A 14821-nucleotide genomic window follows, 5' to 3' on the forward strand; every position below is an offset into this window, starting at 1 on the left:
TAACAAATAAACACCTAATAGACAGGAAATATTGCTGAAGCAATCTCCCAAACCGGGAAAAACACAGCAGAGAGTCATTAATCTGTACTGACAGGGAAATCCATTACACATCACCTTCTCATTTCCAAATTTAGTAATAAAAGAATGAAAAGTCCAATTAAATGAATGACTTGCCTCCCTACTTTAGTGATTCTTACACCAATTTGTAAGGCAATAAGCAAGGAAATATCAGCAAGTGAAATACTTAGGAAATGCACACAATTCAGCTTCTGTCTCTTAGTTTTAATTATAAGGTTGTCCCGACATGAACTACCATTTAAAAATAATTATAGCCAAAGCAATGGAAAAGTAATACAATACTCTTACATTTCACTATGGCATTCAGTGATACCTCATTGTTCAAAAGCCACGGTTATTTGAACTGAATTAACTAAGTGTGAATTAGTAACATTCTTTTGAAAACGTCTGTTGATCTAAGCCCATTGCCTGGTTAGAACTTCTTTTTTTTTTTTCTTTTAAATAATATTCAATGATGTTTGAAGGTGGGAGAGGGCTGAGAAGCTACTGTGTTTGCAAAACTTCAGTATCTCCCTACATACAAATGGTGGCATATTTCCTCAATTTTTATTTTCTTTAATTTGTCATTTAAATCATTATTTTTTAGCTGGTGTCATTAATTATCCCTAATTCCATATGCCACACTCGCTAGCTGCCAGTCTAACCCTGTTTGCTTGTTTTCCCCTGACGCTTGCTTCTTCTGTTTCACGTTACAAATAAACAATCACAATGATGAATCTGACACCTCGTTTCAAGAGGAAATTCCTGCTATGGATACTTTGGTATCAACGATCTGTGTGCTTAAGGACTTCTGGAATGCTGATTAAATATTGTGCAGAGAAAGTTTAACTAAATCAAGCATTATATTTCTACACTTCCTACTCTAGCAGCCCGATTCAACTCCCAATCTCAGATGAAGCAGGATCAAAGGCAGTGGCTGGAGGATGCCACTTGAGCGAAGACAAGTTGGCACTGACGTGTCCTTTTGCAAACCTCCACACCGTGAAGAGCCTTTCATCTTCTGGGACCTACTCTTCCCACCTGCTCTCATCCATAAGGCTTTCACTCACCAAACCTGGTGCTCCCTTCTCCTCCCAAGTCTGATATATGCAAGGGAGTGTGAAGGGACAGTGAGGAAACAGAAAGGAACTCAGGGTAAGGGAATCGTTTGCTAGATGCGGGTACCAGGGCAGGCAGAAGGAGGGAGCTTCAGGAAATTCTCCAGCCTCCTCAGTGGCTTTGCAGATGAACCAGAGCCAGGAGCGGCAGGAGGCAGCTGACACTGGCATTCCCCTCCACCCCCCTTCCTGCTGTCAGGGCTGCACCACGGTGGAGGTGTGGGAGTGCAAAAATGCCCAGATAAAGGTGCATTCAAGGCAGCACTTTCACAAATTCTGCACTAAAGAGAAAAGTTGAGGGGGATTGATATGTGTATTTATGCACACTTTTTTTTTCTTGTTTTTTTCTCCAGTAACAAAAACAAAGAATTCCCCCCACTGCAACCCCCATTTTTTTTGCATATGTCATAAGTCTCCTCTTTTTATACCTGTTGCAAGCTCTCTGCCTGAAAGAGAGAAAGGCAAAGTATATGATACATGAGATCTATGCTACAGAGCCAAGAGAATTTGGGTTCTAAACAAGGTTTCAGTTGCAAATCAGCCTGTTGCAAATCAGCATCCCAGGGGTCCCCATGTAATTTATTTTGGGAACTAGGATTATATGATGAGCCTTAAATATGCAAAGCTATGGTCTTAGCTCCCAAAACCTTGTGGAAGTTATTTGCTTTCAAATATTACTGCTAGATGATAAAGTACATCAGCAAAAAGCAGCTTCACCCCAATCGGGGGCGCTGGCTGAAAAGAACAACGTAAAACATTGAGAACAAAACACTTTTCTTGCAACGTAAAACGTTAAGAAAAAAAAAATATCTGATGTCCTAGGTGCAGGGGATGGAGTGGGAAAACAAAACAGAAGAGCAGGCAGGCACGTTAACCCCTAGGAAGCAGCTGCCAAGAAAAGCAACTCTCAATTATAGCTCCGACAACAGCGAGACAGCTCAACTCAAGTCGTGAAATCAGGGTCTTGCTGAAGTTGGTGAGAGTTTTATAGCTGACTTTAGTGGGGTCAGGATTTCATCCAGAGGAATGATACAAAAACAAAAAAGTCAGTGTTTGGGCTGCCCACACCACCACAGACAGACAAGTAACATGAAGTGTCGCAGGAGAAATGGAAAAATGTGTCAACGAAAGCACAGTGGGAAAAGGGGTCATCTGTTATCATACCACCTGATCCAGCTGGAAATAGCAGACAAGCTCGCATCAGGAACATAAGCTTTTATTTTTTTTTTCTTTGCGAGGGGAAGATTCCCCATCTCCTTAGACTTGAAAACTTTTATATATATATATATATTTTGTTTGTGTAAGTTTAAAATATGTGTAACTGAAACAAACATCCAGCTCATGTTTATAAACATTTTTGGCAGTAAGTAATCAAGATTGTAGCCACAGGAAGAATATTTCCTTGGATCATAATCATTAATGACATATTAATGAAACTTTTTTTTTTTTTTTTAAGGGAAATAATAATATATTTACTCCTATTGTCTACAGAAATCTTCTGGAGGATTTACTTGAGACCCAGTGGATTTCGGCTTGCAGATTTCATGATGAAAGATTCACCAGCATTGCATTTAAAAGTTTTAATAATTTTAAGGGACACTACCTATACTATGAGTTCTCTTTTCTTGGTATGAAAACCTGTATTACTTGAATATATTGTTACAGAACATACTAAAAACATGCTAAAAGCATGTAGAACATACATTTTCAATATATTCCCCTAGAGGAATATAAAACCTATTTTCTAATAATGTACCTTTGCTGCTGAACTGCTGTGTGCACTGCCAGCAGAGAGCCTGGCAGCAAAATCGTCTCACCCACAACAGATTGTTTTTAAATTTTTTTTTTTTTTGGGGGGGGGGGGAGTAATATTTGCTACTTAGTACTATCTTCTTCATCAGGCAGACAGAGCTGTATTGGCAATTCACCTCAGTTTTCACCTGTGTGGAGTTCTGAAACACTGAAAGAGAGATTTGCAGTGGGGGTCTTTTTGAATTAATCCTTTACCTGATGGAAATCACTGCAGCTTCACTGACACACTCAGGTTCCAGTAACGTGTATCAGCCTTTATTTGCCAACTTCCCCTATTGCATTGCTAGAAAGCACAACTCCTCGGCGAGTTACCAGGAGCTGTGCCTGTTTAATGGAAGTCCCTAGATCTCTTTCCCTGTTTCAGTGCTGTTTTTTTAAATCACCACTAAAAGCCTAATGAATCTTTTTCCTTGATCCCAGAACAAAGACGTCCTCTTGAATAGCTTCTTAGCTCTTTAATACATAAACTGCACTCACTCCAATAGGGAAATTACCACTTTTTCACGAGAAATGCTCAAGAGCATGGCAGTCCCACTAAGCAGTGATACAAGGTCATGTAATCTTGTGCAAAAAAAAAATCGTTTGCCTTATTCAAAAAAAAAAATCATTTGCCACATAGGGATGTGGTTTCTTACCATACGAAGGGATTCCATAGGGCTGTCCGGGCTGCGGGTAGGTGGCGTAAGCTGTAGCTTGTTGCATCCCTGTTGTAAACTGTGTCTGCCCATATGCAGCCATCGTTTGTGAAGAGGGGGTAGGAAGAATATGTGGGTATGGTCTGCTATTGATTACAAATGACAGAAAATAGGACAGACACTGCATTAGACAGACAAGTGTGTATTTATTTTTAGCCTTATTATAAGCGTATTACTTCATTAACAAATAATCATAGATGTGCTAGACAACAGAAATTGTAAGATAAAGACAAAACAACCATAATAAATCAATAATAGAAGAATAAGTAAAATAACAATTTTTCAAATATTTTTCAAATACATTCTTAGCATTAAAAAAAGAATATTTTTTTTTCCTAGAAACTGCTGTGGTTTAAATTATGACTTAACAGATGGACCCAATTATTATTTTAAATGAGGTTAAAATCTGCCTATTTCAGTTATTATTATTACTACTACTAGTATTATTTTTAAAAGATATCATACTTGGAAGGGTAAATCTGTGGTGGGGAGAACTGGTGTGTTTGTCTTGGGCTGAAACCACTGCTTCCAATTGCTGCACCAAGGAGAAAAGAAAGCACACAGAAGTGTAAATATACACACCTAAGATAAATATTATTTTTCCTAATAGAATTTCAGAGTATTAACAAGATTTTAATTAAATTCAAATATCATTGGTATTTTAGGTAGAAAATAATATTTTATTAGCAACTATACATGAATGCTTAACATTAAAATCTTGATTACAGCTTTCAAGTACTAAATTGCCCTTTTGTACAACTCCTGAGCAATAGTTTATTCTTTGCTTGCACACAGACAACATTTTTAATGCAAACAATCTATTTCCTATTGGAAACATTTTCCTTCATATTTTTAAAGGATTATTGCTATCTCAAGTGCAACATTTTATTAACTTTTAGAATTTTTAAGACCTATGTTTTATGAAGGAGCTTTATACACGCCTGTATTGAAAACACATGGTCAGCTTCAGAACACGTGCCTTTTAAAAATAATTCCATAATGCATAAGGATGTGTTACCATATTACACCTCCTTCTCTTTTTCCCTGTGTTACCTGCTTTCTAAAATGCTCTCACACCTTTAAAACACTCAGTATTCCATAAAGATGTCATGATCAACATGCAAATTCTCTTAGGGAAACACTTAAACCTAACTGAGCTTCTCCTCCCGCAGCTTAAGGGTTCCCCAGACCAGTCACTGCTAATACAGACATTTTTGCAAACATTAATTTCTTTCAGTATTTTTGGGTGCTGCCGAGGTCATCTTGGATGCACCCATGCGCTCTGCTCTCAGCATTCTTTGCAGGAGCGCCGTACAGATAGTGCTTCCCTCTCTGGTTACCATTTGGGTGCCATTTCTTCTCTACGTCCCAAGGTCGATTTTGAAGCCTTTGCCAGGAAGAGGTCAGCTGCAGGTTATGAGACTACTGTAAAATCAGACAGCCAGAGAAACAACAGGCCCTATTGCTAAGTACTTGGAAATAAACAAGGCATGGATAATTACCCTTTGCCAGCTACCCCTTTCTTGGCCAACTACAGGGAAAATCCATCATCTTTGCACTCTCAGAGCGCTCGTGAAGTGTGGAGCAGATAATCTCTTTCTGTTCCTTCCACACCTTGTATTTTCCTTTTCTGTGGCCAGGGAGACTGCAGATATGTCAAATATTATAGTCCCACCTTTAGTCAGATCACCACAGATGTATGTAGCTATGATTAAACACACTACCTTTCCTATCTTCAGAGAGTTAACTTATTCTAGAAAACTTTTCTTTTGCCTTTAAAGTTTGATACTTTCACACTGCAGCATGCACAGAAAATTGAGGCTGTCACGAGATCAGAAAAGGGTTGGCTACTTAGAGACTAACTGGTGGCGAGATTTCAGATTTTGCTACTCTGACAGTGAAACCCCATGATATATTATACTTTTTCATTTGATTTGTACCATAAAAATTATGTGCTAGAAATACCACAGTTAATCCACAGCTATGCAAAACTGTGCAAACATCTTAGGATTTTCTCACAGTATTTGTCTCCTGTGTGTTAACAGCTAAGATGTGTTTGACTTCCAGAAAGACAAAAAGACTGACAAAAGAATACCTCACTAATAATAAATTTCAAAACATGAGGAAGACCTACTCCTCAATTACAACACAAGGCACAGAGGCAGGTAATATTTACACAGAGAAAACTAAAAAGAGTAAATCCTTTGGGCCAGAATGCTCCCCAGCTCCCTAGTGAAGACACCAGTGGTCATCAATAAGCCCGATGCTCTAATGCCTGTTACTCAGGGAATGCTCCTATTGCCTTACACTGTCTGAGTAAGATGAAAAGAAATAGGCATAAGCTGCAAAATGCACAAAACTTTTCAGCAGCTGTGCACAGGTTTAGACTGCATGGGAAAAGAAAATAGTAAATGGAAAATTGCTGAGCTTAAAACCTTTGTTTAGTCCTTACCTGATCCTGAGAAATTGTCTAAAGACCCGTCTGTGGTAGTAGTAGTAGCAATCTCACTGCTGCTCATTGGTTCTGTTTTAACTATAGAAATATAAATAAAATATATTCTATATGCACCTAATATTCTTGCACACGCATGCACACACACTCACTATAGCCACAAATTCAATAAAACAAAAATCTGCCAAAAATATTTTAAATCATGGTTATCAATATTTTGCATTTTGTGAATTTGTGTATACAAACAATGCAAAGTACTGGTAGCTATGATTTGCACATACATATAAAATGATCACAAGGGTTATTTCTGTCCCCAAGGAATAAGAGCCACTAAGTCCCCATGCAACTCTCTGCACCTGTCCTGACTACTCTTAATCCTGCAGACCCAACAATAAGGGTCCACATTTAGATCAGGTCACATAGTCATTTTACAGGCTTGAAAGACAGCGATTTGAATAAGACAAAAAAGGAGATATAATTTTTAAATGGGGTTCTCTGAGAAATGCTCTTTTTTTTTTTTTCTTTTTTTTTTCTTTTTTTTTCCCCCATCCAAGTAATTTTTCAGAGGAAAAATGAAAATTTCTAATAAAGGAAAACACTTTCCTCAGGGTGGATTTTTCCTCTCACAATGAAAATTAACATAACAATCAGCAACCCTGATTACGCAAAGGGCACACAGTCCTCAACCAGGTACTTCAAAGAATGTTTTTACATTTTATTTCCTTTGCACCTGTGAACCTACACATCTGTCAGAGAATAAGAAAAATTGAGAAGAGAGATTCTCTCCTGGCTCGTGCTACTTCATAATTAATTATAGATTAACGTCTTTCAACAAAGCCTCAGGTAAATAAGCAATTTTCACTCTGTGCTGCTTCAGTGCCATCTCAGTAACAACAGCATTCTGATCCACGGACCAAAGACAGGGCTGACCTGGCGCGGACGTAGACAGGCACCATCCCCACTCCCAGGAAGCTATCAAATCAGCACCACAATCTCTCAAATCCATTTTTACATATCTAGCCTTTGGAGTTACAGCACACCAAAAGCAACTGAAGATGGTGTTTCACGAAACAACAGAGCTGATCTTACTATCAACATCTCACTGCTTTTGCTCCCGTTGACGCACAGTCACTGCTTCCCACGCACCAGAGCTGGTGTGTATCTGACCTTTCAGGGAGGCAGTTCAATAACACTGCAGAAAATGAATCCAAGAAAAGTGAGGTAAACTGTGCCCTGTTTGGCACATAAAGCCCTGCCTGTGTGCACCTCTCTCTCTCTCTCAGAATCGCAGCCATCATTAGCAGATGCCCTTTTGGTGCCAGGTTTGCAAAGGCTGAGGGAAGTGGAACTCTCCCCTCTGACAAAGGACCTTTCCTTTCCTTGCCAATACAAATTCTTATTTCCGCATGCCTGTTTCATCCACCTGATCTCAGCCAAGGGCTTTACATGCAATGATCAATATGAGCTCCACACAAAACGCTGCTGTATCTACATTAGTAAGCAATGAAGCTCAGTAAGAAAAGTTTCATGGACTAAAACAGTTGGAGCAGAGGGGCCAGTATCCATAAGTTAGGTGTTTTAGGGGGAGCATTGTTTTGTGCTAGGTCTAGGCTTTGTCCTAGGTGTAGATATATACAGCAGGTTCTGTATGTTTTGTTATTTAGATATCAAGAACTGCATCTACATTATCTCCTGCTTTTTCCTATAGATTAATCACAACTACATTATGCAGTCTGACTAATACTTTGTTCATAGATTACTTCAGCTTTCCCAAAACCTTGCAAGTGTTCCTAGTCTAATTTCTATAATGCAATTATGCATTTGGAAATAATAAAAGATGCTTTTCTCTACTGCTGATGGCTGTGGTGGAGGAAAAGAAAGGATGATGAGACGGATCAACCTAACTTGGGCTACAGGATGGAAGACTTCAGTATCTCCTTTCTACAAACTCTCTCCCTCTTCTCTACTGGAGAAACAATTCTTCTATTCCTTATAAAATAAAATATAATTATTTAGAGTAAGTTTGGCTCACTGCGAACTACCACCCCAAGAACTATGCTGAACCACATATTTAGCATCATTTGTTCTAGATGATTTTTTTTAAGGATAATTTCTAAGTGGATGTAAATGCCTCTCTTGCCATTGGTTTATAAACCAACTTCATGTGCACTGTTGGCCACTTTTCAGGATCTCAGAAATACCATTTTTGGAAAAAAATAATCAAAATAGGATCCCTGTCTCTGATTCATGAGAGATACTTCAGTGTGACAAAGATTGAAACTGAACACCATTTATAAAACATATTACTTTTGAAGATACAGGAAAAAATATGAAATTCTCTGCAGTGCCTTCTTCACGGTGGCCTATTCTATCTTCTGACTGAGGTGTTATCAATTTTTACATAACTGTTCCACGTGTCTCTTCTCCTGAATGTATGAAAAAGGAGATAAGAAAGGCTGTTCACGCTGCTCCTGATCTGGATGCCCATTTGTAGGGTCACAGTAAATAAGCTCTATCATGCCTTTTTAAGAACAATCATGACCTTAACAGACGCTGGAGCTGGTAGGGAATTTAATAAAGATGGATAGCAACTTGAAAAACCCTCCATTCGACAAGCATTTTAATCAAAATGCCAGTAAATATTTGTGTATTTCTTTCTGTCTGAACAAAAAACCTTTTCAAGAGATTGAAAGCTTTTCTATACAAAGAAATACATGGAGGAAAAAAAACAGCCATGGTTCTACCAGTAAGAAATTTTTACTGCATGGATTCTCATTGCAAAGGAAGGTTGCTCATTCGCTGAAGACAAAATTTGACATGCAATAGCACACAGTTTCCCCAAAATCACAGGGAAAGAGAGATGCAAAAGGATTTTACAAGTCTGCCACTCTGTCCTGGCAGTGCTTCAGTGACCCATGTCTGTCAGGAGGGACGAATGGAGCTTTCCAAGGAAGCACGGCTCTGGAAAGGCACAGGTTTGGACTTCAGCTGTCCCATGTTTTCCATGACCATAACATTTCTACAACGTGTCCTATGCTTTTGCAGGATGACACTCGGGGCAGGGGAGGGGAGGGGGAATTATCGAGAATATGGCCTCATTTACCTGGAACACTTAGCAAGTTTTCCAGGAGTTTCCAACAACATGCTCAATCATGGCAGAGACCGTTGAGAAAGAAACAGAAGAGTTCCCTTCTCTGCTGCTCCATTATCAAAACAGAACTTTTCAGTGGTGCAGAATAATCAGGCTTGCATTATAGAGACAGATTTTCATTTTGAAATATGTCACTAAGTTTTAATGCCAGTAGAATCACTCATCTAACAGATTATCAACAAGAAGTTCAAGGATAAATCTAATGTATTCCTAATCTGCTTTAAAAAAAGAATCAATGGTTATTTAGAATCACTGATATAGACTTGGTTTTATACCAAGGAGCTTAAGAATCTATGTCAATGGAGAGACATTTTTCCTCCTTATTTTCCTTTTCTAGTCATTTATGAGGTTCTAAAACCAAAATTTAAGAAGAAACCATTTAAGAAAAAAACACATCAAAATAATAGGGAAAAAAAAAAAGACTAGCAGATAATGAATAACACACATGCTAGCTCTGAGAAAAAAACATAAAAATATGAGATATGCTATCTGAGATAGCATAACTGCTGATCCAACATTGTATTGATTGTCAAGATATTTTATCCTAAGTCATTCACACATTGCAAGTGCAATGTGTCCTGTTTTGTCAGTACTATTACAAAAGGTGGTTGGTGATGACTTACATAGCAGTTTCTGAACTGCACTGAGAAAGAGAACTTCAGACCATCACCCTTAAGTTCACCCAGCTCATTTTTGAAGTAACAACTTTCTGAGCCAACAGGTTGTCATGCAGTCACTGGCATATACAGCAGTAAAGACTGCTGCCAGGAATGAGATGCTGGCTGTTTTAAATATGGATTTAGAGACTTAAAATTTGGCCATTTCTAACACAAAATTCATATGAATATATCATAAAGATTGCACCTTCAAGCATGCAAAAAGTAAGATTTTAAAATATTTCTTAAAAATGTATTGATTATCTAAAATACATACAATCATGGCTTTACACATAAATCATGCTTTACTAAATTAGGCTTAGTTTGTTAACTGCTATGCTATATACATTATACCAGAATAAAAATACAGTAAACATGGCTGAATTATTAAATCAGTGTTAATGTTGCAGTCTTAGGACTGCATTAATACTATAATGTTATATTCTTTGTATTACATGAATAAGTGGGCAAAATGAAATAATTCCTGGCTGACAGCTCTCAGTGCTCATGAGGTACAAGTCTTATCAAAGTGAGTCTGTCAGTTTACTACAGACATATATATAAATGCAATATCTAGCTCTATTTGGTTTTCTCTCAAGGTGACATCTTCAAATAACGTTAGTAGCTAAACACTATGTTGATATGCGTTTTCACTACAGATACTGCCCTGCTAAATCTTAATTATTTCATTTAGCCATTAATATTCATATATTATTTTGTTTGGTGCCATCCTCTTTCCGTACCCAATACACGCGTAAAGCTCAAAGATAATTATTAGTCACTAACAACAGTACAAAAATTCTACCTTGAATATCTAAGCTGATAATATTTTCCATTACTTTATTCAAAGTCTAAACTGTTTGTACTTAAGAATATTGCGATTATAAAGAGGTTACTAAAGACTACGGGTTACTTATAAAAGAGTCCACTAAATTATACTAATTCCTATCTGGGACATTATTCTCTGTTTGTCACAGAGTATCAAATCATCAGCTTTTGACCATGAAGCCTAATAAACCTACTTTGCTGCTGCTTCTCAAACTAAAGACCCTTCCTGAAACTCATTTGTCTGGAAATTACCAGAAGATAATTACTACAAGGTAATTTCCAGCTTAAATTTATGTTCAGTTTTCAAAGAAAGTCCCTGCTCAAAGAAGCACATTCTATTTCAAGCCCCGACTGTTTCCTGCTCTACCCTCTTCTGATGTCAGAAGTCTTAAAAACTTGTGTGGTATTCTGGCTACGGCTAACACCCAGCTTTCACTGCATAAATGGCTCCCCAAGAGCCTTGTCCCCCTCTCTTTTGGTTGTGATTTGCAACCAGAATAAATTGAATTTCATTGTACCTGCTCATCTAGCAGTAAAAATGCTGGATTTGTAAAGAAATGGCAGCACAATCATAGTACTAGAAAGAAAACTCAAAATCAAAACCATCTGGGTGGAAACAGGTCTTTGTCATAGAAGGACAGAATATGCTGAGTCAGAAGGTACCCACAAGGATCATGAAGTCCAACTCCTGGCTCCACACAGGTCCACCCAAAAAACAGACCATACGTCTGAGAGCATTGTCCAAAGGCTTCCTGAACTCCAGCAGGGTCAATGCCATGACCACTGCCCTGGGGAGCCTGTCCCAGCACCCGATCACCCTCTGGGTGCAGATCCTTTCCCTCACACCCAGCCTGACCCTCCCCTGTCCCAGCTCCATGCCGTTCCCTCGGGTCCTGTTGCTGTCCCCAGAGAGCAGAGCTCAGCGCTTGCCCGTCTGCCCCCCTTGTGAGGAAGCTCCCCTCAGCCTCCTCTGCTCTGGGCTGAACAAACCCAGGGACCTCAGCAGCTCCTCATATGTCTTGCCCTCTAGACCCTTCACCATCTTCGTAGCTCTCCTTTGGTTGTTTTCTAACAGTTTTATGTCCTTGTTATATTGTGGCATCCAAAACAGTGCTTGAGGTGAGGCTGCACCAGTGCAGAGCAGAGCAGGACAATCCCTTCCCTCGACCGGCTAGCAATGCCGTGCTTGATGCACCCCAGGGAATGGTTGGCCCTTTTGGCTGCCTGGGCACACTGCTGGCTCATACTCAACTTGCCATTAACCAAACCCCACAGATCCCTTTCCATGAGGCTGCTCTCCAACCTCTTATTACCCAGTCTATATGTGATTACTTCATTCCACGTGCAGAATCCAGCATTTGCTCTTGTTAACTTTCATACAGTGACAGTATTTGTAGCTGCTAATCAAGATTTAACCTCAATATTCATCTGAGGAGCACACCCGTGGGTTAACATGGTTCCATTCATCACAGTTAGGAGATGAGACTATCTAGATCTAATATTCTTGCCCCTTGACACTCACGTCAATTTATACCAAATGATTGTACCACCTGTCCTTTCCAAACAGAGGTGGCATATACCCAGAAACAACCCTTTTAGAGTTATGGACTGGTGTTTTTTTTTTTTTTTAATTTTATTTTTATTTTTCTCCTTCCTAAATTCTCCATTGGGAATCTGGCCATTGAAACTCCCCTACACATGTGTAATAATGTGTGCTGTGTGCGTAAAATATCTGGACTCTTTAACCAAAGACAGATGTAATGACCACACAACATCATAGTTACAGTCATTAATGGCAAAGAAGGCAGTCTTCAGCTACCTTCTGAAAACATAGAGGGCCTCCAGAGAAGACAGAACATCAAGAGAAGTCAAGGCTGCTCTGTCATTTAGGTGTACAAGACATATGACTGAGACACAAAGGCAGAAGCCGAATGACAAAGTACACAGGGCCTTTCATAAGTAGGAAATAATATCCATTACATTTGGCCAGGGTCTGAACTCCAGGACCGCCAGACTTAAAGCCAAATTCATCCAGACAAAGAAGGATAACACCAGACTGTGTTCCCCTCTACTCAGCAGTAGCAGGAAACTCCCTAGCTTGTCTAATCAAACCAGGTGGCACAGGAACCTCTCTCCAAGTTTCTGCACTCACTGGCCAGGGGCCAGATGATGGCTAACGCTGAAGTGTGACCAAGTTTCATGCTTATTTTTCCCCTATGATAAGCAAAACCCCTCAGAAGACTACAAGATACAAATGTAAGTGCTAGATCATCTTAAGTGTCACAAGTCCCTGAAGTTGCTAAGGCTTTTCAGATATCACCCTATTAAGGTGTGATCTTAGTCTAGACTTAAACGCCTTAGTCCTGTTCCCTGGAATGCACACCAAAAGAATGGGCTGGATTTCTTTTCTTCTGCATTACTGCCCATATGTATGATATTTCTATCTTACGCTGTGCAATTGTGGATGTGTTACAGTTTTTAGTGAAGCAGCGAACATCTTGATGGGTTCTTATCATCCTGCAGCTCTTGATATCCCGTGGCCTGAGCAAAGTCACTGTGCCAGCAGGGCTCTGGGACCCCCAGGCACACTCAAAGGGTGTTCTCACACAACCATGCTCCATCCACAGTCAGGAATGGCAGGTGTTGCCGATGTCTTTATGAGCAGCTTGCATAAATAAATTGTGTTAAAGATTCTTTTTTTTTTTTTTTTTTTGGGGGGGGGGGTGAGGGGGGCAGAACTGAGGGGAGTGGGGGTATTTTTCCCCTCAAATGGATCTGGGAACCAGTCTTGTGACTGACTTTTCATTTAAAAGAAATCTTTTCTTTCAGGGAAATGTTATGGGGGAAAATGGTGAAACCTCCAAAACCAGATGCACATACATGATGAAAAACCAATAAATGCATGAATATTTATTTGTGCTAGTCTCCTCCTCACTCAAGACCTTGCAATGGGAATTGCTGGCCTGAGCCAACAAGTGAGTAGAAAAGTTGTTTCCCTGGCCAGAAAACTAGGAAAGAGGAATAATAGAGCATTATTCTACAAGTGCTCAGAAGAGACAGGAGGACTCTTGGCGAAGCTGGAGAACAAAAGCACAGATAAGACAAAGAGTCTGGAAGGAAGCCAATGTAATACAGCAGGAAAAAAAAAAAAGGTAAAGAGCAGGGAAGAAAAAGGTAGTCCAAGTTATCCCATTGCCTTCATATAAACAGTCAGAGTGATGTGTATCTTGTTTTTATCCTCCGTAAGTGGCAGCAGGCTGAAGAATATTACCAGTCCCTACGGACATCCAGATTACTTTTACCAGTCTGGTTGGCCTGGGACTACTGCAGTCTTTCCTCCAGACACACAACTGTCTTCTTGTGCTCTTCCAGTGAGAAGTAAAGAAGTTAGCATCCATTGTTCATGATACTAATACTCTAAAGAAATGTGAGTATTAGATTCACCCTTATAGGTCTATTATTTTACGGTGTCCAAATGTGGAGGTACCACTGCATCAATTAAAATTTTTATACCATCAAGCTCTTTATCACAAACACATGTATAGAAATGTCAGCATATATGATTGGCAGAAACTCCAGAAATGAGCAACTAAAAGATATCAGAAGCCAAGCACCTCCTAAAGGAGGAACGTTTTGTCTGATTGTCATCACCTACTAAAACTTTGCACCCTACAGCATAAAATAAATAACTATTACTAAAAAATAAAAATAAGAAAATCACTGCCAATGCGAAAGCTTGATTGCAATACTGAAAGGCTATTTTGAGTGCTACAAAGTATCATTAAAATTACATCGAATATTCAACATATTGTTTACTTTCAGAAAGCTACGTCAGTGTGTTCCATAACAACTACCAGGACATACCCACTCTAATGATTTTAATCTTTTACTACACCATAACTTCAGAAATTGGTGAAATAATTTTTCTGAATTCTATAATACAGCAACTAGCCAGCAAACATACTATCCAGTGCTTCTGAAACCCTGAAGATGGATTTCTATTCATTAGACTTAAGACAACCTTTCTAATGGCCAGCCCTCTTCACATAGTG

The 14821-nt window shown here is 39.1% G+C and overlaps 1 protein-coding gene across 20 annotated transcripts in view; it reads right to left on the reverse strand.

Annotated features, from left to right (window-relative positions):
* EYA1 (EYA transcriptional coactivator and phosphatase 1) overlaps window positions 1-14821 on the reverse strand; it is a 164422-nt gene that overhangs the window by 64243 nt on the left and 85358 nt on the right. For 15 of the 20 annotated variants that reach the window (XM_048077011.2, XM_048077020.2, XM_048077017.2 and 12 more), the window contains 3 exons: window positions 6135-6215; window positions 4148-4217; window positions 3623-3768 (listed from right to left, as the gene is read on the reverse strand). In XM_048077011.2, the coding sequence (XP_047932968.1) occupies window positions 3623-3768; window positions 4148-4217; window positions 6135-6215 (297 nt within the window). The remainder of the gene's footprint in view (window positions 1-3622; window positions 3769-4147; window positions 4218-6134; window positions 6216-14821) is intronic. The other 5 variants (XM_066993082.1, XM_066993079.1, XM_066993077.1 and 2 more) reach the window with 3 other exon arrangements.

The sequence above is a fragment of the Anser cygnoides genome, chromosome 2 (assembly GCF_040182565.1).
Source record: "Anser cygnoides isolate HZ-2024a breed goose chromosome 2, Taihu_goose_T2T_genome, whole genome shotgun sequence".
Taxonomy (NCBI): Eukaryota; Metazoa; Chordata; class Aves; order Anseriformes; family Anatidae; genus Anser; species Anser cygnoides.